The sequence below is a fragment of the Pan paniscus genome, chromosome 13 (genome assembly GCF_029289425.2).
Source record: "Pan paniscus chromosome 13, NHGRI_mPanPan1-v2.0_pri, whole genome shotgun sequence".
In the NCBI taxonomy this organism is placed as follows: domain Eukaryota; kingdom Metazoa; phylum Chordata; class Mammalia; order Primates; family Hominidae; genus Pan; species Pan paniscus.
In genome coordinates, this window is record NC_073262.2 from 138,667,843 (window position 1) to 138,691,857 (window position 24,015).

A 24,015-nucleotide genomic window follows, 5' to 3' on the forward strand; every position below is an offset into this window, starting at 1 on the left:
GGCATGTGCCACCATGCCTGGCTTGCTTGCTTATTTATTTGTATATTTATTTATTTAATATATATTATTTGTGGAGGTGGGGTTTCATCATGTTGCCCAGGCTGGTCTCAAACTCTTGGGCTCAAGCGATCCACCTGCCTCAGACACCCAGAGTCCTGGGATTACAGGCATGAGCTACCGCGCCTGGCTTAACCTGTGTTCTCTAGGCTACTGCCCAGTGATGTTCCTTCTACAAAAGTCCTTTTTCCCATCAAGGATTGCTTCAGTTTCATTATTTTAATGTTTGTTTGTCTTTAACCTCTTTGCTGGGACGTCTTAGACTTTTGGAGAGCATTTTGATATTTCAGACTATGATCAACTAGAAACTAAGAGAAAGGACGTTACCCACCGACCTGCAGTTTCATTTGTAACCATTTAAAGAAATTTCTGCCTATGATTTATGTGCAGCTTTGTCACTAAAAAGAGAGTCTGTCTTTCAGAAAGATGAAGTGTCTTATTTTATTACCCTCTTTAACCAGGGTAAACCAGACCACAGTCATTATTATTATAATGTAATTTGCTTCCCTTTTTAAAAGATGTTTTATACTCAAGGTGGGGAGAACCACTGCCTTTCATTCCATACACCCTGGCTTTACTGGGTCACGTCCACGTGCATCCATGATGTGCCTCCTGAAACGAGCACAGGGTGCTTTGGGGCCACCTCAATGGGAAGCAACAGCACACAGCATCCTCCAAGCGTGGGCAGCTCATTCTGAGAAGGAAGGCAGGGAGGCAGGCTGTGTTACCGAACATAGAGGCACAGATTCCTGCCTTCATGGAGAAATCACAGTCTTTCACGGCAGACTCTGAGCCCCTGCCACCTCGACCTAATTCAGGAAGATCTGGGATGGTGGCAGCCTTTCCCATTCCACACCTTGCCAGGCTCCTCCCCACTCGTGTCTCAGCTCATGCACACACCAGCCTTAGAATGCTGCCCCTCGGCCCTCACTAGGTGCCTGTTCTCCAGGGAATTGCTCCCTTGGGAGGAGGACGCGTTGAGCAACCAAAGGTGGCCGACTCAGAGCTGGTCATCATGGGCATTGGTTCAACAGGTGTGAGGGCATAAAACATGGAAATACTGTCCGCAAGGAGTAGCGGGAGGCAAAAATACAGGCCCAGTTGACCACCAGCTTTATAGTATTTTACCTGCCAGTGGATAATTGAGAGCTGATACAGGTATAGGCATAGCTAGACAGACAGACAAACCAACCAACCACAGAAATGATACAGGTACACAGAGAGACAGAGGCACATCCCTTTGTATGTGTGTGTGTGTATGATCACACACTTGCATTCCAGATGCCAGTGTAAACTGTTTAAACATATTTTGAATACTTGGGTATCTAACCAAAGGGAATTAAAATTCAATAACGCATGATGCTAATTAGACAGTAGTGATTAATACATTATAATTTACTATGTAGCAAGTAATATATTATTTCACATCAATTTGATGAGATGTTTCAGTTTATGAAGAATTCTTACACAAAAATCAAGCTTATTGTAACTGTCCTCTGAAATTGATCAATTGTTGCTTTAACTGTAATATTAAATGCATACTTAATAAATAAGCCTCAAAAACTCTACATATCAGCCAGACACGATGGTTCATGCCTGTACTCCTAGTGCTTTGGGAGGCTAAGGTGGGAGGATCACTTGAGGCAAGGAGTTCGAGACCAGCCTGGCCAACATAGGGAGACCATTGTCTCTACAAAAAAATTTTTAAATAGCCAGGTGCATGGTTCACACCTGTAGTTCCAGCTACTCAGGAGGCTGAGGTGGGAGGACCACTTGAGCCCAGGAGATGGAGGCTGCAGTGAGCTATGATTGCACTACTCCAGCCTGGGCAACAGAGCAAGACCCTCTCTCTAGGTGGGGAAAAAGGTACATATCCAGTACATCTCCTTTCACTTAGAACTTCTACTTCCAGGAATCTATTCTTAGTAAATAATCATGAGTGTGTACCAAGACTTAGCAATCATATGTTCTTACAGCATCGTTTATGATAGAGAAAAATTGGAAGCAACTTAAATGTCCATCAAAGAGAACTTGATAAGTAGGTCTTCACTAAGTGGAATGCTATGCAGCCATTTAAAATGATGATGTCAGAGAGTATGTGACAGCAGTGAGCAATGAACAAGTTTCGTTAGGCTGGAAAGGGCAGGTTTCTATGCAGCAATATGTATTACGCTGGCTTTTTAAAGTACATATGTGTATGTAGATGTGCTTAAACAACAGGCTAAAAGAACAGACATCAAAATGTTAATAATGCTTAACTATGGATGGCCGTATCATTGTTTATTAATTTTATGTTCTTTTTCCCCTCTCTGTATTTTCTAAACTTGCTGCAATGAGCATGTATGTTTTTAAATCCTTTTTAAAGAAGACCATAGAGCCAGGTGTGGTGGCTCACACCTGTAATCTCAACACTATAGGAGGCTAAGGCAGGAGGATCACTTGAGCCCACGAGTTCAAGGCTGCAGTGAGCCATGATCACACCACTGCACCCCAGCCTCAGCCACAGAGCGAGACACTGGCTCAAAAAATAATAATAATAAATAAATAAATAAAAATAAAGCAAGCCATCAAGTTAAGGTTAAGAATCAGCACTCCCAGCTATACTCGTGTTTCTCCCTGCCCCCACCCTGGCGAGTGGCTTTGTCACTGTGGCAACCGAGGGTCTTCAGATGACATGTGCGTCTCCCAGGGTGACGTGTGGTATGGATGGGGTTTTCTGACAAGGAACCATGAGCTATGTCTTACATTGCTGATGAAGCCCTAACCCTGGGCTTATAAACGGATTATTTCTTTCTCATTCTTCTTACCAAGTAGACATGTGGCTACTGCCCAGAAGGTTACCCATTTACCTTCTCCAGGTTACCATGGTCCATGCGTATTCACAGATGATCCAGAACTCTCCTCTTTGCTCATTTCTGGCAGAGTCTGTCTCAGCTGATGAGTTAAAATGTGACATTTCCTCCCTCCCCCCGCCCCATGCATGATGATTTCTTCTTCGGTTATGCTCTTTCCCAAAGACATCAAAACAGGAGTGATTGTTTAGAAATTACCCTCATCCTACATTTGCTCCCAATCTGTTTGATCTTTCCCTGACGTTATCAGTGATGTGCGTTTCTCCCGGGGTGCTTACACCTTGTATTTGTGTCTTCCTCCGTGCCCAGTCCCGGCTGACGAGCCAGAGCGAGGCCATGGCCCTGCAGTCGATCCGGAACATGCGCGGGAACTCCCACTGTGTGGACTGCGAGACCCAGAGTAAGTGTGTGCGGTGGTAGCAGGGGCTGGCGCTGTGTAGCTGGAGACCACATGGTCCCACTAGGCCCGGGTTGCAGGGGACTCACATCTGTCCTGTTTGGCAGATAAGAGTTAACTGCTTTTAGGAAATTGAGATATTTTGTTTGGATTTTACCTTAACAGAGTGCCTTCCACACCAGCCTCACCCCTGGCTGCAGGGTGCGTTTCTGTGAGTCTTTCCTTGCCTTAGGCATCCGATGAGCAGCAGTCATACCTGAGGTGCAAAGGATTCAGCCCCACACCCACAGCCTGTGCCAAATCTAGGAAGCCCAGGAATTCAAGACGAGCCTGGGCAACACAGGGAGAACCCGTCTCTACAAAAAATTAAAAATTAACTAGGCGTGGCAGCTGGCTTACTTTTTGCTTAATCAGTGATCACTTGTTGATTTTTTTTCATAAAAATAGAATATAATTGGTTCATTCCTGCCTAGAGATTCTTGGGTATTGTTTTTTTAAATTCACAATCATATGTTCTGGGTTTTGCCATCAAATGATGTCTTTGTTTTTTTTTTGGTCTTAAATCCATTACCCACTAAAGCCTCTGATTGAACTGATAGAAGTTGTAATTACTACTTTGTGCCATCGAGTACCCCAGTTTTACTTCATGATTTCCGTTGTCTAATCCATACTATTACTTTCCCTTTGAAAAAGTCATTTTGTTGTTCATAATCTTGAGAGTAGGGACTTATTTTCATGGCTGCAGTCCCAGCCCAGAGACAGTATTGGAGACATTCAGTAAATTTCTTCCATTCAGATTTTTTTTGTTAAGTAGTGTTTTGAAGAGAAGGAAGTTCAGTTCAAACAGGGTAAGAGGTGCTGGTACCAGGCTGGGTACTGCCCAGGAGTCAAACATGCATGGCGTGGTGGGTCCTGCCATCCTGAAGCCTGAAACGCACTGGACAAGGCACCAACCTGCTGACCATGGAGCTAAGCGCCGGGGAGAGCCATCGGGGGCATGCAGCGGTCTTGCCACCCATGCAGGAGCTGTCGTGTCAGCAGGGCCCTGGAGATGGGCAGGGTTTGTACAGGGAAGGGGCCGAAGGAATCATTGTGAGCAAAGGGAGTGGCTTGAGGAGAGCTTCTCTGGGTGGTTGTAGGATTAGAGGTGCTTTTTGGGCTGGAAAACCAGTAGAAGCTAGTTGGAGTGTGAGTGCCAAGTGAAACTTTTTCCAGCTTTGTTCTTCATTTGTAAGCAGAGGGACATCATTGGAGTTTTAGAGCAGGAAGGAGATGGACCCTGAGCTCCACTTGGGGAGATGGATCTGGCCAGACCATTTTGAACATACTGGAATAGAGGCAAAGCAGGGAGGAGGCCAGCCAGGGTCGGCTCGGCCGGGAAGGGAGACAGGAGCCCAGGACTGCTCCAGACAAAAGGGAAAGGAAGCGCCCCCTCCAAGAGTCCACTCAGCAGCATAGCAGGCAGGGGAGAGATCAAAAGTCTGTCTGCGGCCTCTCTGGAAGCCTGTCCTGCGGGTGAGGGAAGGGGTTCTTCTCCAGGTATCTTGAGGTTCTTCTTTAAAGTACCTCCTTATGTTTGAATGTTTAAGTTTTACTTTCAAATGTGTGGTGAAATGAAGTTCGAAGAGAGAAGCAGTTATTTGAAGTGTGTTTCTATCAAAAAGTTTTAAAAGTAAGAGCTTTTTTAAAAGCACGAATCTGAGAAATATTAGAACATCCATTAAGGAAAATGCCTGCAGTTGTTTCCACCGTGCGTCTGAAGGTCGCTTTAAAAGGAAAGCCATCCATGGCTTGCGGGGACCATGATACCTGGCAAATCGGAGGTCCCAGGTCCTGTCTGAGATGAGCTTGTGCATGTGAGTGCGGATGGGGGGTGGGAAAGGGAGGCCAGTGCAGGGGAGGTGTGGGCCAGTTTGTTCTGAGCAAGACCACCTGAGCAGATGGACAGGGACAAAGGGAAAAGGCAGAGTTTGACAATTCAGGAGAAAGAGGCGATACCAAGCACGCATTTGCTAAATGTATGGTCTGTGTCATCCCGGTGCCAAACCCTCGCATGCGCTGTCTTTTCATTCTGCAACCCTAGTAGTTGCTGTCCCTGTGGGCCCCACTTAAAGGGGAGGAATTGAGGAGCCTGAAGGGTCAAGTCATTTGTCTGAGGTCACAGAAATAGCAAGTCCCATAGCAGGATTCAAACCCATCTGTTGTCCAGCCTGCTGTATTTTCTCAAGAATGGAAAGGCTCAGAAGATGTAGCACATTGGCAAGGATTTGTTAAGTAAAAATACCCAATTTTGGTTAAAGTACTGGGATAGGTACAGTGCCCACACTGATGATGAACTGTAAACACCTCCGTGGGGCCTTTCAACAATGTATATAAAAAGCTTTTGAAGAGTGGATGCCCTTGACTCCAGCTGTATACTCCAGGAACTAAACCAATGGGATTGAGTAAGGCGGGCGCAGAGATCTGTCTTTCCAGATGTTCATCACAGTGCTTTATATGGCAAAAAATCAGAAGCATCCCAAATGTCTAACAATTGAAGAGCAGTTCATGGTGATGTCTTGTCTTTGCTACCTTTAAAAATCATGGAAAAAGACTTAATTGAGCCTGGGCATGGTGGCTCACGCCTGTAATCCCAGCACTTTGGGAGGCCAAGGTGGGCGGATCACCTGAGGTCAAGAGTTCGAGACCAGCCTGGCCAGCGTGGTGAAACCCCATCTCTACTAAAAATACAAAAATTAGCCGGGCATGGTGGCACATGCCTGTAATCCCGGCTACTTGGGAGGCTGAGGCAGGAGAATCACTTGAACTCGAGAGGCGGAGTTTGCAGTGAGCCAAGATCACGTCATTGCACTCCATCCTGGGTGACAGAGTGAGACTTCGTCTCAAGGGAAAAAAAAAAAGTGGGGGGTGGGTGCTTAATTGAGATAAAGAAACTTCATAATGTGTTGTAAAATGAAAAAGGGGTATGACAGTGAGTCTAGATGAACCTAACGAGTATTTACAGGTATTTAGAGGGGAAAGATCTGTAAGGCTGCACTCTGGAAGGTTAGCACCAGTTGTGTCTGAGTGGTAGGGTCTTTTGAGGCTTGGGGATTTTCATGCAGCGTGGAATTTGGAATTGTGGTAACAGCTCCCTGACCCCCAATTCTTGCAGAGAATGCTGTAGACCGCCAGGAGCCCCCTCTGCCTGCTCACTGGGCACATCCCAGAGCACTGTTTCCAGAGTGGACGCTGAGCTTCTGGAGCTTTGGTGGTGCCTGTCTATAAAGGGATTCTGAAAGCCAGTGAATTTGGGAAACTCTTAACAACATCCAACTCCCAGGAAGTTGCAGCCTTCGGACACCTGTGCTTCCGGGGAGTACTGCTCTGAAGATACCTGTTCAGCATGGCCCAACCCAGCGTGTCCCAGGCCCATCGGACAGTGGGGCCTTTGTTTAGGGTGCCTGTTGCCTGCCTTCTGCCAGGAACATGCCAAGGAAAGTCCACACCTGAGGGCCCCTGAGCATCCTAGGGCTTGGGACCCTCAGTGGCTCTCACCAGCAGGTCTGACCTTCATGGACAGGCCCTGAGAGGCAGCCCACTGTTTCTGCTGCTTTCTGTCTGCCCATCCATGTCGCCCATGAAGCCCTGGTTGGAGCTGACCGTGCGCTGGTCCCTCCCACCCTGCTGCGTGGACCTCACAGGTGCCCCTCTCTCCTGGGCCTTTCTCATGTCTAGAATCCTGCCTTATTTCCCTTTGTGAACCCCAGGCCTGCACACAAGAGGGGACTGGCACCCACCACTACCACCAGATAGCTCACCACAACGTACAGTAGGAGCGCATCCAGGCTCTCATCTTCAGCTTGGCCCACAAATAGAACCTCCGGTCCCGCAACGTCGGGTCTCCTTCCCATTATCGCCTCTTAGTCCTTCCCTGACCTCCAGGTTTGAAATCACACACACACACACATCCCTACTCCCTGCTGTTCTGCCCTGGGGGCTTCCTGGCTCTGGTGTATCCTAGAATTTTCTTAGCTCTTTTCTGGTTTGGGCGGGGGCAGGGGCGGGTTGAGATGGGGTCTCGCCCTATAGCCCAGGATGGAGTGCAGCAGAAAGGGTAGGCTGCCTCTCGGGGCCTGTCCATGATTGCAGCAGTGCAATCATGGCTCACTGCAGCCTTGAACTCTTAGGCTCCAGCAATCCTCCCACCTCAGACTCCTGAGCAGCTGTGACTACATGTGCGTGCCACCACGCCGACCTGATTTTTTAAATTTTTTGTAGAGAGGTAGTCTCACTATGCTGCCCAGGCTGGTCTTAAACTCCTGGCCTTCGGCGATCCTCCCCCATTGACCTCCCAAAGTGCTGGGATTATAGGCAGGAGCCACTGTGCTGGGCCTCGTTTTTTTTATTTTTTCCTGCTTGGTCTGTCCCCATAGAATCTACGTCCTACATTTCTGTGGGCAGGGATTTTTCTCCGTTTTGTTCACTGCTGTATCCCCAGAAGCCAGTGTGTTAATATTGGTTGAATACGTGAAGGAACAGATGTAATTACAGCCAACACCTAACACTGTACTTCCCGTGGGGCAGTCACTGCTCTAAGTGCCTCGTAGCTTTTAATCCTTCTGACAGCCCCTTGAGGATGGGAATTATTAGCCTCATTTCTCTGGAGGGGAGCTGAGGCCCGGAGAGCAAGAGGCTTGCAGAGGACAAAGGTGGAAAGGCAGTGCTAGCAGGTGGCACGCACACAGGTGTGAGGGCCTGGAGAGCAGGCAGGGCCGCCCTGGGGCTGTGGGACCAGCGGGGCCTGAAGCCAGGTGGGGGGGCAGGAGACAGTGCAGAGGTCTGAGTCCGTGCCAGGAGGCTGGGATCAGCCACAGGCTGACGTTCTCCACCCAGGCCGAGACACAGCGAAGTGTCCCAGTTGGGCCTTAAGGCATCTTTCAAGGAAATTGCAGTGGTGATGCTTAGATACCAACCCTTGCCGATGAGTCGTTCTCTGCTGGAGTGGAGGCAAGGTTCTCCCCTCAGTCAGCCCCAGCCTTACCTGTCTCTAAGCAGAGGGTGGTGAGCATGGGGCCCTGGAACACTGTACCCCCGCCCCCTGCAACATTTTGGGTTTCAGAGAATTCGGAGTCCGGCACAGGAATGTGTCCCACGCATGAATGTCGTCCTTCAGATCTGGACCTGACAGCCTGGGAGCTGCTGGGGGGAGGTAGGAGGGGGTGCACCAAGGTCTGAACAAGGGGCCAGCATGAGTGGCTTCTGTATCTGCAACCCACAGCGGCATGGAGGGCGGTGGGGTGGGCATAAGAACCAAATCAGAGGTTCTGGTAAGAGTTTAGGCAAGTGGCTATGGGGATCCAGATGTGAGTGGAGACAGTGTGTCAGAGCATTCCCCACAGCACTTGGTGATGGGCTGGATGCTGGGACATAAGGGAGCAGGAGAGGTGCTGGGTTTTGAGCGGTGGTGTGACATGATCAGAGATGCCGTGTTCAGTGGGGCCCTGGCGGCTGTGTGAAGAGGTCTGCAGGGAAGTGACGGGCGAGGCCGCAGACAGGAGCCCCTTGCACCCCAGTTGCGATGCTGGTGAGGACGCCCATGGGAGCAGTAAGTTTGAGAAGAAAGGGTTGGACTTATGAGAGGTTGAGAACCTTGTGATTGGCTGTGGGAATGATGGAATAATTAAGGTGGACCCCTGGGGTCCCAGCTTGCATAGCTGGGACAGGAGGGACCTGGCAGAAGAATGCATTTGCAGAGTGGATGTTGACTAGGAGATTCTCCCAACTGAAATGTACGTGGTTGTTGCGTATATAATAATTCGGGAGCCAGGAAGAGGTGTTAGTGCTTGAGTGGTGATTGAAGTGTGGGTTGGGTTGGCCTGAAAGAGACTACAGAGTCAGAAGAGATGACCCCACAGGAGCCCTGAGGTCAGGGAGGAAGAGGTGGGAAAGAGATCACAACGGAGCAACGAGGAAAGTGGGGAAAAAAATCCAGAGAGGTTGTTGACCAAAAAGGTATCAGAAGTTAGCACTGGCCCAGCACAGTGGCTCATTCCTGTAATCCCAACACTTTGGGAGGCCCAGGCAGGAGGATTGCTTGAGCCCAGTGGTTGAAGACCAGCCTGGGCAACATAGCAAGACCCCATCTGTGCAAAAAATGTAAGAAGTTAGCCAGGCATGGTGATGTGCACCTGTAGTCCCAGCTACTCGAGAAGCCGAGGCAGGAGGATCACTGGAGCCTAGGAGTTTGAGGCTGCAGTGAGCAGTGATTGTGCCACCACAAGAGACCCTATCTCAAAAAAAAAGTACTCAGTGTTGTGAGGAGGGGTGGGGCAGTGGCCAGCCCACAAGAGGCCAAGTGAAACGTTGGCCACAGGGGTCTTTTGGGTTTCGCCCTGGAACGGGCTGGTGACTTTGGTTGTGCTGCGTCCATGGTCAGGAGGTAGAGACCTGGTTGTCAGTGATCCGGAGGTGCAGAAGCAGAGGGAGCCAGTGGGGAGGTGGGCTGTGCAGACACAAAGGGAGAGGCACAGGCGAGGAGGGGTCCACGCCAGCTGTGTGCCATGCCTCCACCCTCCACAGCCCAAGGCCAGGGCCTCCTCTGTGTCCCCGCTGCCCTCTTCCTTCTCGTGCCACCTGTGCAGTGGTTCTGACTGCGCTTTTCAGCATTGAGTCTCTGCATTTCTCTGTTCTCTTCTGCTTGGGTTTTTTTCATTTGATGCATAGGTTTCCCCTTCCCAGTCAGAACCTCTCTGAGGTCACAGAACTCTCTTCTCACATTTCTTTTTTTTTTCTTTTTTTGAGGAGTCTCACTTTGTCACCCAGGCTGGAGTGCAGTGGCAGGATCTCCACTCACTGCAACCTCTGCCTCCTGAGTTCAAGCGATTCTCCTGCCTCAGCCTCTCAAGGAGCTGAAATTACAGGTGCCCTCCACCATACCCAACTAATTTTTTTGTAATTTTAGTAGAGACAGGGTTTCACCATGGTGGTCATGCTGGTCTCGAACTCCTGACCTCAGGTGATCCTCCCATCTCGGCCTCCCAAAGTGCTGGGATTACAGGCATGAGCCACCACCGCACCCAGCCTCTTCTCACATTTCTTGTGGTATCTATCACTGCCTTCTTGCATATGTAGTAGATGTTAAATAAAGGACTGGCTTTCTGATTTCTGATCAACTGGCGTAAGGCTATTGCTGATTACTTGCCATTTATAAAACAAAGGATGTCTCCCCAGTGAGTCAAGTGTGACCTAAGCTACTTGGTCTTTTGTTGACTCTTCAAGTGTGCCCAGAGTAAGCATTGCCTATTCCCAGGTGAGTAAGCCGTATTTACTTAACAGTGGTGAAAGCCAGTGACTATCAAGGTCAACCCTATCTCTGCACATCAGCTGTAGATTCTAGCATGAAGTCAACCCGGGCCTGAGTTCTTGGTCTTCTGATGATGCCAGCCAGTTTCACGCAGTGAGTGCTCCAGTTCTGGGGTCCCAGTGCTGCTGTCTGAATCCATTTCTTGTCCTGCACAATCCTTGCACTAGTCCTTGGTCTAGTTTCACAGCCCAAAGCCTGTCACCATTCATTCTGCAAGTCAGCGTTGGTTGCGCTGCGTGATAACCTCACCAAAGGGCCCTGCCCACCAACTTGCCTGCAGTGCAGTTGCTTCAGTAGCTATAGTTAAATAAGATCACTGAAAACGATACTTTTTCACTGTAGCGTACCTCTCTCTCATCTTTGAAATTTGCAAGCATGCCCGTTGTGTACCTACTGGAAACTTTGATGTGCCAGTGGCTGCAGAGGTAGCAATGAAGGAATGACCAGAGTCACGGTGTCACCCAGCTGCCCCTCAGCACCACTTCTCCTTCCCTCTCAGCAGCAGCTGTCCACAGTGGATGCCGAGTCACACGTGTTTTTTCCCACACAGGTCAGCCCTCTCAAGGTGAATGCTGCTGTGACATATGGGAAAGTGCATCTTTTCTATCCAAACCAACGCTGTCAATTATTTATTGTGCGGGAAATTCCAAGGCTTTGGCTTCAGCCAAATGTGTTCTGAAGCTACTACCAACTGCCAGTCATTTGGGACACCTGAAACAGGACTGAGCACTGGCTAGGGAGCATTTTTTCTCGCCATGGATGTGGTTCCGTTGTTGTGAAGTTTGACTGATTCGTCGCCTTGTGTTTCTAAGAACGGTTGGAATGATGCATGATGGTCTGATTGCATTTAGCGCTCTGTTCCTCTTCCTGTAGATCCCAACTGGGCCAGTTTGAACTTGGGAGCCCTCATGTGCATCGAGTGCTCAGGGATCCACCGGAATCTTGGCACCCACCTTTCCCGAGTCCGATCTCTGGACCTGGATGACTGGCCAATCGAGCTCATCAAGGTGATGTCATCCATCGGGAACGAGCTAGCCAACAGCGTCTGGGAAGAGAGCAGCCAGGGGCGGACGAAACCCTCGGTAGACTCCACAAGGTAGGAACTTTGGAAGATGCCTGGCTCCCGACACGTTTGCCAACAGTTAGGCAACTGGAAGTGATCATGACGACAGCCACGGTTGGGAAGGCTCTGATAACCTGTAGGAATTCGGGAATTCCGATTCATCCGGCATAGGAATGTCTGTGTTTAAAGCTGGTCTTAAGCAGACGTGGATAATTCACACTCCTTAGTTTTTTATGTTTGTTTTTAGGCCTGGGGATTTCTCTCCCCCTCTTAGAAATGTATTAAGCTTCTAACCTTATGAATATATTACTTTAATTAATACATTTCTAATAGGCATAAGCTGTGCCGCTAACACTAATTATGAATTTTTGATCCTTTAATTTTGTTATTCTTATAGCTTTGATAAGCATCTGCTCTGTCGATCCCCCCCTCCCACACCATCACACACAAGTTATTTTTATGGTAACAAAATCTATTTTATTTTCTAAAATATATCTCAACACATTTAGTCAAGCAAGTTCAGCATAATGTATGATGTAACTCCTCATTAATGTTAATTGTTATCCAGTGTAAAAAATGCATTTATTTTGAGGCCATTTAGTTTCTCATTTTTCATTTACAGCTATTATAAACCGTTTTTGAGTACACATGCATATTTAATGTTCCTAAGGGGTGATAAAATGGAGTGTCTTCTGAGAAGGCGTATGGCATGGAGGCAGAATAGAGCATTTCATCTCCGTACTTGTCTAAAGCAAGTGGCTTCCAGGGTTGCTCGTTTTCGCCCACAATAGGAAGTAGGAGGTTGAGGTTTGCTGTCCGTGTTTGCCTCTCAGGTGTCTGAAGAGATGAAGGGAGAGGAGAGGTCTCCCATCACTGGTACTTTTTAGGTTCCTCTGATTTGTTTTGCTGCTGATCAGATAAAATGAAAGTTCAAGTGGTAATCTGTGGTTACGCCACAGAAACCTGTTTCTACTGCAGAGCAGTAAGAACGTGAGAAGGGTTGGTGGACTTCAGTTCATTAACACTGAAAAATGAATTTGTGGTGCCACCTTTGGCTCACTGGAGAGAATGAAGCTGGTGTGTTACTCATCTGGCTCTCCGTATGAGGGATTCTGTGGTAGTGGGGAGGACAGGAAAGGTGCAAAGAACATATTTGTTTAAAATTGCATGGTTTTGATACGCGACCTCTTTATGAGTTATGCTCTGTAGTGTAGACAGGGGTAAGTTTCTTACAAACCGAAGAAATTATGCACTTTAAAAAGTATTTTTCTTGATTTGTTTAATGCTACCATAGAAATCAGCTGGGTCATCAACTGTGAACAAGCTTAAAAGATGAATTCATGTTTTAATATCTATTTTTTCACAGACAATGATAACATTGGAGGAAACTTGGGTCTGAAAATGAAAAATGATTGGAAATTAGATTGAGCTTAATATATGAATGCAGAAAACATTGAAATAAGCTGGAAAAATCTATGCATCTTACTGTTTATATGTAAAAGAAGCACATTCACTATTTTTAATATCATGAATTATTAGAAAAGTTTGTTTATCCATCCATTAAAATTTAGAAACCATTTGGAATTATTCGAAGCAAAGATACGGGTTCATGTTTTACCTGATAAATGTTTTATAATTTCATCTTCATTCATAAATGAAGATTGTGTGTGCACAGGTATTTTGTAGTTCTAATTTGCATCCTTGAATTAAGTTCTTGAGTGTAGAGCCCCGTCTTTTTTCCAGTGTTACATACATCACATCATTATATTTTAGAGACCTATTGCAGAGACTTGCTTACTCCCAAGTGCAGTGGTTGCAGTTAAGTCCCATCTTTTCTTTAGTCACACTGGCTTTCCTAAAGAGCAGGCCGAGTTGTAATTCCTCTCCAAGACTGTGGTGTTGGTGATGTGGTTCTGTGCTGTTGCTGAAGGTAACTGTGAAATTTCTAAGTTCCCTTTGCACCTAAGAAGATAAACACATACGAGAACTGAATATTTCTTTGTGCCTGTAGTAATTTTCCTGGGGAGTTTTGTTTTCAGTGAAAATCAGCAAATAATCATTGCACACTTTCTCGTAGAAAAGCAACGGTGAGTGATGATTGCAGTTCCCTGGTGATTGGTGAAGGCTCTCAGGGCTGCCTGAGGATGCCAGGGCTCGGGAGGGTGCTGGCAGTAGGTGCATTCTGGGAGGTGTCACTGGAGAAATGGCATCTGAGCTGGACTCTGAAATAGGGGGTGATTCCCAGGGCCAGGGCCAGGGGACCAGGTGGGAAGGCGGGCTGGAGGGTGGGAGTGGCCTCGGTGGATGCAGGCTCGGCCCGGCCCGTGGGGAGGTGTGCCTGTCGGCGAGTACAGCTCCATGGACGGGAGCCTCCCATGAATGAGGAGGAGCAGGAATGGGGGAGGCCCAAAGAGCAGAAGCAGGAAGGGCCTCTGAGCCAGGGCTGGCACCTTAAAAGCGACCCTGGGGGGCAGGGGAGAGGGGAAGGGTTTGTCTATTCATGGGTTCTGTCTGTCCCACCTGTTCCCAAGAGGACTAAAGGCAGCCAGCAAGGTCTGTGTCCCTTCCAGCTGGAAGGCCAGGGTCCTGGTGGCATATGCGGGAAGCCTTAACTACACTGTCCAAAGCAAAACACACCCAGCCCGATAACAGAGTAGAAATTCAGACTCCCACCACCTTCACCACCTCCTGCACGTCCCCTCAATAGAAAATGGAAAAGTGAAAGTCGGGGCTGGAATCTCCGCAAGCCGTTCTGTCCATGACGTGAGAAGATTCTGCCTTTCGAAGCCACCCCCGCTCCCTCTGCCCCACTCCGCCCCTCCTGGTCTCTCTGCAGAACCTACGATTGTTAGTAGAAACAGCTGGAAGGTTCTTTTAATGTGGCCCTGAGGTAATACCAAAAAAATATTTTAATAAATTTTTCTATCAAAGGAAAAGCCAAGTGCAATGTATTTGGTGTAATTCTTTGAAAAAGGGCCCAGCTGTTTTCCCGAGGAGCTCTGGTCCATTCCATCTTGTGCAGAAGATTCATTCTGACAGTGGAATATAATTAGAAATGCGTCGTTCAGCCTGCCCCCACCCCCAAACACACAAACACACACAGATTCAAGACTATGGGGATGTAGAACACAGCAGATCTTCCTCCAAAGAGACCGCCGCACACTGGAGTCACCTATTCGTGCGGCCAGTTAGGACAGCAGGCGCCCTGGACAGCCGGCCTCTGCTGTGTCCCTGCACCCCTGATTAGGGCAGCTTCGGACGGCTTATAATTGGTTCCAGTTAATCTCTGCCGCCCTGAGAACTGCCGTTCAAACTTGAGCAGCATCATGATCAATGGAAGCTGATGGCGGCTGAAGCAGTATTGACTTCCCATTCCTAAACAGGGGAATCATTAGTCAAGAAAAGCATCTTTTAATTACTCCCAGGAAGAAAAAAAAATCTTTTTGGATGGATTCTGCAACAACTGCCATTTTTTCCCAGTGCATTCGATATTAAATTTATTGTCGCAGGAGGGGAGAGGATGCCCTTTGTCCCCCTCTGTAATGGGGGTTTAATTTGGAGAAAGAAGCGCGTTAGAAAACAGAGCAATGCTACAACAATTAACTACATCTGGGGTAGCATCAGAATTCCCCTCTCTAATTGCTATTGATACCATTTAAGCACACACTTAAAATATTGATTTTAAGTGGGGATGTTGAAGTGGTGGTGAGGTAGTAACAGTGGACAGAACTAACTAGGTTTTAGGGGTTTAAGAAGGGAGCCGTCAGCTGTGTGTAGGACAGGACTTCGTAACACCCGGCTTGTGTGTGTGTGCGGTACCATAACGTAGCGTGTTGTAGGGCGTTGAGCAGCTGGGCCGGGGGCCACCAGCCAGGCGGGGCTCTGGGTTCCAGTGTTAGAGGTACATGGTGTTACTGTAAGGAGAAGTTGCCAAGCTCCTTGGTGACCCTTTCAAAGGCAAGAGTAATAAGCTCAGAGGTGAAGATGTTAAAACAGTCGTGCGAACGTCTCCTGCATGAATGAATGATTGAACGAGTAAATGAGTGAAAGCGGGAACTCGTCATCATGGAACACATGTCAGGTGCTCTTGCTACTTCGGGGCCTTGGAATTCCTCATGTGAGTGAAACCGGGGCTTTGACGTTTGCAGCACCAGCAAAGCCGTCTCAGTAAACCAGTCCACGCACATCCTCTCTCCCTTGCGGTACAGCAGTGTTTCCGGGGCTGCACGGCAGCGCCCTGGCCCGTTGTTCTTTATTGTTGTCCCCATTGCACTTAAAAACATTTGGGATTGGCTGCAGTGCAAGTGATTTCCTAGCAGGACGGAGCAGAGCCCTCTGGCGCCACATTCCTCTTGGCAGAAGCCTCGCTCTGCGTGGCACTGCGTCTCCCCATCTTTGTGTCCTGGTGTCAAAGCATTTGGCCCCCAAGGCCCTGCAGGGACTCGCTGCTATTTGCATTTCAGTGCAGGTAGCCTGTTTACTTGGCGGCTTAGGAGCCTGCTGATTTGGGCCAGGAAATCAAAGGAACCTGGAAGTGGAGAATAGTGTTTTCAATTCCGTGAAAGAGCTCTTGAGAGGCGCTCTAAGCGCAACTGAAATCACCCATTACCTCTTTGATGCCACTTGGAAGGGAACCGAGTTTGCTGATTTAGTACGTATTCTTTTCCCTTTTTTAGCATCCTTTTTCTTTTTCTTCCCCCCATTATTTGTAAGTTCACCTCTGTGCCTAAACTCCCTTCTTGTCTTTAACCTATAAAAAGATGTCGCCTTCGATAGGAAGATTTGGGGCCAGACATCAGAAATCCGCGTGGGAGAGACTGGCCGTACACTTCCAGATGGAACAAGTCTGCCCAGTGATGTGAGTTCCGTCTCTTTTTGATTCTGGAACTCCACTTTCATCTTATTTATGCACATGGAGATATTGATAAAGGGGAAATGTATCCAAACTGAAAATAATTGGATCCCTACAGCTAACTCTGAGATATTAAAAGCAGTACCACTTGGCTGTGTCTTTGTCTTGTTAGGTTTGATCATAAGATCACAATGTAGTAATCTCGGGCTCAAATTTCTGGCATAAAGATGCACTGTTCCAAATGTGGCCTCAGGGAACACGACTGCCCACACAGCCCCAGGATTGTCTCATCTTATTATTTTTCAACAGTTCTTGGCCTGCTGAGGTCAATGTTTTGTCTCTTTTGAGTGTTCCTCTATGCTTGACACCTTTTCCTATTTTCTTTCTTAAAAAAAAAAAAAAAAAAAGAAGGGAGGGGGAGAAAGGAGAAAAAAAATAAAAAAGGACTTTGCCGCGATGACCAGAGTCCATCTGCAGTTGGGTGGCATCTGCTCCCCACATGTCACTTTCCTCATTAACAAGCAATTGAATTAATTAAATGCTACTCAGAACACGCATAACAAGCTACCGGCAGTGTCCAAATTAGCACTGATAATCAAGGATGATTTCCTTTATTATCCTGCTAAGTGGTGTGCAGACTCTGATCTCCCTGTCTGCCCTCATCTATTTACATACCCCCAGCTCCTGCCTTTGGAAGCGGAGGTTATCTTACCTAGTTAATTTGCCACGATCACCGAGCATGGCGGATTGATGCCCTGCCCCTGCCGCCACTGCCGGGCCCGGGCCCCCTCCCCGGCTGCCCTCCCCCAGCCCCAGCCTTTGTATCTCAAGCTCACTGATAAATTAAAGGCCACCCCTGTGGTCTCTCAAGTGAGTAATAGAGGCAGAAATTTCATTTTGCAACTGGCTGATTTAATGATCCAAAGGGTAATTAATGGCCTGATTATCTTAATGTTAAATATGTCCGGCAGCAATTACTGTGACCTCCTGCTTGTCAAGGTCCGGGCTGTGCTCTTCTTTCAATTAAGTTCTCTGGGGCTTAATGGTATGAATAAACTCCTCTGATTCTATCATCCCGGACGCAGAGGGTTCAGGGAGCTGGGGGCTCGTTTGGAGTTTTAATCAGCCTGTCTTCTACTCCGGCGATCAGAGTTAACAATTATAGCAAGGACAGTTTAACTTTCTTCTTCGCCGTGCAGACCCCCCTACATGTACACACATGCACACTTTTGTGTGTGGTTTTATGTGCCTTGTTTTCATGTGTTTCTTTCAGTGCTCTCAGGGAGAATTCTGTTTGTGGAGGAAGCCGCTGTGCTCTGTGAGCCTCGTCTCTTCCAATATAAATTATCATGTGAACGCTGTGGTTTTTCTATTTGACAGGCTTAATTAATTGGCAGGAGCCCCCGAAAATGACAGTACCACTAATTGCAACTCAAAGTGAATTTCTGTCACCGCGGCGTGCTTGTCAGTGGGCATGCCCTGGCCCCAGCCGCAGAGCGGGTCCACCCTCCCAGTTTCCCCGTCCAGGCAGGGACTGTGCCCTGCTCAAGCCACGACAGTGGCAGCCTTCTCCGAGGAGCCGTGGGTTTGCAGGCACACCGTCTGCTTGCAGGAGTGACATTTATTACCAATAAAGTTTATACATCCTTGGCTGTGCAAACGCAACAGCTGCTCAGGGACCTCAGCCTTTACTTAAGATATTTTAGCAACTTCTCTTAGCAAGCTAACTTGGAATCAGACTGAGAGAACCATAACTCACTTAGCCACCCTTCATGACTGGATGGTCCTCATTAGCACACTGCTAAATATGCTTCAGTTTACTAGAGCTCCGGGCCCGGATCAGAAATATTCTGCTATAAATATTAAGCCAATTAGGAAAATGTACAAATGAGAAGTACGTTAACACTGCCTTTAAAATAATACCTACAGATTACAGTTGACAACAGATAGAGCAATGCATCTAGTGAATCTCCACCAGGGAGCTTGGTGGGAATCCGGGCAAGCTCTCCATAAAGACCGGCCTAATTATAAGAAAGGTGATTCTAAGAAGATTCTCCATGAGGTTAAGTATAATGGGATCTGCTTTTTCAAGGATAACTATACTTACATTTGCCTTTGAACCAGACAGACAGAATGGTGCTCTCGGTTTATCATGCCGCCTGCCACACAGGAACCCCAGTTATTTGTTTGATCCTGCAAGAAACCAGTGTGTGCTTGGAGCTGGCTTTGCTACCGCAGAGCTGTCTAGGGTTGAAAATCCTTATCATTTACGTTCTGAAATACGGCCGTCGTGACAATTAAGGAGTTTCTGATGCTTAAGAATTTTTACTACCCCTGGCAGATGAGAAGGCAAGTCATCAGCAGGCAGCAACTGGCTTCCAGGTGCCCTGACCACGTTTCAAGCCTGTGTCTACTTGTGGGAGTGTATGAAGGAATGGAATGGGAAGATTAACCTTTTTAGGCTTGAATTATATAACATGGGCCAATAAATATGGCCTGTATTTTGATTCCTCCAGCAGTCAAGCATTTTCCAAAGGGCCCTGTCTTTCAGTGGTGTTTTGCTTATTTTGCACCAGAGACTCTCTGTCTTCTAGTGAACTTTTCTCTTTCTTCTTCTTAATGAAGAGGAGGGAGACAAAAACATGGCCGGAGCACACAGCGCCCTGTGTGCTTGGATTATCCCCATTCCCAGACGTGTGCCAGGGTCACATGGGAGCGCAGGTCAGACTGCAGGCACCAGGATCTGACTGCAGATGCCGCTCTGCAGTCCTGCTGCTGCTCCTGTTCCTTTTCTGCCAAATCCATGTCAGTAGTGGCATTGGGAGAACCGCCATGTTGAGCAGCATCCCCTCCCACTTGCCCCTGGTCAGTTTCTATCTCAGTAGCCATCGTGTGTCAAACTTACTAAATGAGTAGTGCAAATGTATTATGTAACTACAGTGTCTTTCCAGTTTACAGCAGCTTCACTTATAGTAATATAAGTAATCATAAAGCCTCTTCCATTTTAGTTTACATTCGTGTAGCTAACCTGACTTTTTTGGTGGCGTCTCTCTCTGTTGCCCAGGCTAGAGTACAGTGGTGCAATCTCGGCTCACTGCAACCTCTGCCTCCTAGGTTCAAGTGATTCTCCTACGTCAACCTCCCAAGTATCTGGGATTACAGGCACGTGCCAACACACCCAATTAATTTTTGTATTTTTAGTAGAGACAGGGTTTCAACGTGTTAGCCAGGCTGGTCTCAAACTCCTGACCTCAGGTGATTTGCCTGCCTTGGCCCCCCAAAGTGCTGGGATTACAGGCATGAGCCACTGTGCCTGGCCAAAACTCGACCTTTTAAGTCACACAGCCATGATTCTAAAGTCTTAATTCTCTTCCATCAGTGCTAATCCTAAGAGCTTCCACAGAAAACAGCACTGAGAACTGTAAAATGTTGAGATCCACCCACACAAGTGCAGGGTTAGAGCCCCCCACCCCCACCCCCGTGTTTCACATAACCACATCCTGCTCATGTCCCTGACCCAACACTGCGTTTTGGGAATATAAAACCTGTATTGCAGAGACCTCACAATCATATTTATTATCTGCATGGTACAATATGGAACCATGTCTCAGGCCATAGAGTTCCTGGTTCTGGTTTCATGGCCAGCATCTTCTGCCATTTTAATTTTAAAAACAGGGTAATTCCTCATTTCTAAGAAGAGACTAGTCATTTTTCCACCCACTTAATTATGTAGAGTTAGTGCTAAAAGAAAATAATATTTATGAAGTTTCCTGGGCTTCCTTTTTATCCAGAAGATACAATCAGCTTTGAGGCCTGGGTCATCCATACTAGCAGTGAGAGGGACAGGTGGTCCATGCCCTCCCCGGGGGTTGTGGAGGGCCTGCTGATATAGAAGATGTGGCCCATGTTTATTTTGCTTTGTATCTATATAATGGTTTATTGCAGCATCAGTATCACATGGAAAGGTATATTCTTGAGCCCCACCCAAGCCTACCCAGTCAGCATCCCTAGGGGGTAGGGTCCAGTGGTGTGTTTTAACTCTCTAGGTAATTCTTATGCACATTAAAGTTTGAGACACTCTGGTCTGCACTAAGTAGTAAAAATAAAAGTCCACAATCTTGCCTGTGAACTCACTGTGTTAATCCAAGTCCCTGGACTCCATTCCTCACTTCTTGAGACCCAGGTCTTCTGTTTTCTTCCTTTACCAGACTGTTGTCTGGCTTAGCATATCCAGTATATCCCAGCAGATGTTACAGCCAGAGAGCATCTACAAGAGGATTAGACTCTGTGATCAGGTGGCATTGAATGCAAGGAAGGCAAGGTTGGTTCGACACGCAAAAATCAATCAATGTGATATACCACATTAATACAGTAAAGAGAGAAGAAAACATAATCTTTTCAAGGGATACAGAAAATACATTTGACAAAACCCAGTGCCCTTTCATGGTAACAAACACTCAGCAAACTAGAAATAAAAGGAAACTTGCTGAACCTGATAAAGGACATCTCTAAAAAACCCACAGCTAACATTGTACTTTATGGTGAAATACTGCAGGCTTTTCCCCTAAGATCACAAACAAGACAAGAATGTCACCAGATCTGTTCAGCATTATACTGGAGGTTCAAGCCAGGGAATTAGGCAAGAAGAAGAAACCAAAAGCATCCAGATTTGAAAAGAAGAAGTAAAACTACCTCCATTTCCAGATGACATAATCTTTTATGTGGAAAATCCTAAGGAACCCATAAGAAACAAGTTAAGCAAAATTGAAGGATACAAAATCAATGTGCAAAACTCTTAGCTGGCCATGGTGGCACAGTTCTGTAGTCTCAGCTACTCAAGAGGCTCAGGCAGGAGGATTGCTTGAGCCCAGGATTTCAAGGCTGCAGTGGGCCACAATCGCACCACCACTTTCCAGCCTGGGGTACAGAGCAAGACTCTGACTCTTAAAAAATCAAAAAGGCCAGGTGCAGTGGCTCATACCTTAAATCCCAATGTTTTGGGAGGCTGAGGCTGGAGGATTACTTGAAGCTAGGAGTTCAAGACCAGCCTGGGCAAAATAACAAGACTGTATCTAAAAAAAAAAAAAAAAAAAAATCTATTGTATTTCTTTCTGCACACTAGCAATGAACAATCAAAATAAAATTAAGGACAGTTCCATTTACAAATAGCATCAAAAAGAGTAATATACTTAGAAGTAAATTACCTGTACACTGAAAACTACAAAGCATCATCAAAAGAAATTAAAGAAGACCTAAATAAATGAAAAGACATCATGTTCATGGATTGGAATATGGCAGTACTCTTCAAATCGATGTACAGAGTCGGCAAAATCACTTTCAGAATCTCAGCTGCCTGTTTTTTTCCCAAAAATTTGACAGCTAATCCTAAAATTCATATGGCACTGTAAGAGACCGTCAAATATCAAAACGGTCTTGAAAAAAGAATTAAGAAGTTGGAGATCTCACACTTTCTGATTTCAGAATTTACTGCAAAACCATGGTGATCCAAGCCTGTGTGATATTGGTGTAAAAATAGACATATACATCAATGAAGCGGAATCGAGAGTCCAGAAATGAGCCCCTTCATCGGTGGTCAGTTGATTTCCAAAAAAGATGCCAAGACATCTTCCCCATCAATGGGGAAGGAATAGTCTTTTTAGGAAGTGGTGCTGGGACAACTGGATATCCACTTGTGAAAGAATGAAGTTAGACTCTTATCTAATGCTATATATAAAAATTAACTCCAACACCTGTAATCCTAGCACTTTGGGAGGCTGAGGCGGGTGGACACTTGAGGTCAGGAGTTCAAGACCAGCCTGGCCAACATGGTGAAACCCCGTCTCTCCTAAAAATAGAAAAATTAGCTGGGCATGGTGGCATGCACCTGTAACGCCAGCTACTTGGGAGGCTGAGGTAGAATAATCACTTGAACCCAAGAGTTGGAGGTTGCAGTGAGCCGAGATCGCACCACTGCACTCCAGCCTGGGTGACAGAGCAAGACTTCGTCTCAAAACACACACACACACACACACACACACACACACACACACACACACACATTAATTCCAGATTGATCAAAGACTTGAGTGCAAAAACTGAAACTATAAAACTTTTAGAAGAAAATACGGGGTAAATCTTTGTGACTTTAGATTAGGCAGTGGTTTCTTAGATATGATACCTAAAGTGCAAGCAATAAAAGAAAAAATAGATAAATTGAATATTAGCCAAATTAAAAATTTTAGTGCTTCAAAGGGCAGTGTCAGAAAAGTAAAAATGCACAGAATGGGTGAAAACATTTGAAAATTAAATATCCAGTAGGGATCTGGTATCCAGAATATATAAAGAACGGTTACAGGTGGGCATGATGGCTCATGCCTGTAATCCTAGCACTTTGGGAGGCCAAGGTGGGAGGATCACTGGAGCCCAGGAGTTTGACACCAGCCTGGACAACATAGGGATACCCCATCTCTATAAAAAATAAAAAACATTAGCCAGGTATGGTGACGTGCACCTGTGGTCATAGGTAAGCTACTCAGGAGGCTGAGGCAGGAGGATTGCTTGAGCCTAGGAGGTCAAGGCTGCAGTGAGCCATGATTGCACCACTGCACTCCAGCCTGGGCCACAGAGTGAGACCCCATCTCAAAAAAATAAAAATTTAAATTAAAAAAAAGAACACTTAAAACTCAACAATAGTAGGTAGATTGTCCAATTTAAACATGGGCAAAGAGCTGGGCATGGAGGCTCATGCCGGTAATCGCAGCATGTGGAGAGGCTGAGGCAGGAGGATCACTTGAGGCCAGCATCTCAAGACCTGCCTGATCAACATAGTGAGACCCCACCTCTACAAAAACTTTTAAAAATTAGCAGGGCACAGTGGGGCACACCTGTAGTCCCAGCTACCTGGGAGGCTGAGGTGAGAGGACCTCTTGAGCCCAGGAGTTTGAGGTTGCAGTGAGCCGTTATCACGTCACTCCACTCTAGCCTGGATAACAGAACAAGACCTTGTCTGAAAAATAAAATAAGTAAAAAATAAAAATGGGCTAAGACTCTAAATAGACATTTCTCCAGAAAATATAAAAATGGCCAGTAAATACATGAAAAGATGCCTAATGTCATTACTTTTTAGGGAAATGCAGATCACCCTTGAGCCCCCACCGCACGTGCTCTTGGATGGTCGTGGCAAGTGTTGGTGAGGAACGTGGAGACACTGGTGCAGCCACTTGGGAAGATAGTCTGGCACTTCCTCGAAAAGTTAAACCTAGAGTTACCGTATGACCCAGCCATTCCTCCCCCAGGTCTATACCTAAGATAAATGAAAACACTTGTCCACACAAAAATGTACACCTGAGTGTTCACAGCAACATCATTCATAATAGCCAAAAAGTGGAAGTAACTCAGGTGTCCCTCTGTGGATGAATGGGTGAACAAAACATGGTCTGTCCGAACACC

General features: G+C 46.8%; 1 protein-coding gene across 14 annotated transcripts in view; it reads left to right on the plus strand.

The window, feature by feature from the left end:
* The window catches only part of AGAP1 (ArfGAP with GTPase domain, ankyrin repeat and PH domain 1), a 640,400-nt gene that overhangs the window by 546,341 nt on the left and 70,044 nt on the right, over positions 1 to 24,015 (plus strand). For all 14 annotated transcript variants that reach the window (XM_034955413.4, XM_034955414.4, XM_034955417.4 and 11 more), the window contains 2 exons: positions 3,219 to 3,309; positions 11,525 to 11,747. In XM_034955413.4, coding sequence (XP_034811304.1) covers positions 3,219 to 3,309; positions 11,525 to 11,747 — 314 coding nt within the window. The remainder of the gene's footprint in view (positions 1 to 3,218; positions 3,310 to 11,524; positions 11,748 to 24,015) is intronic.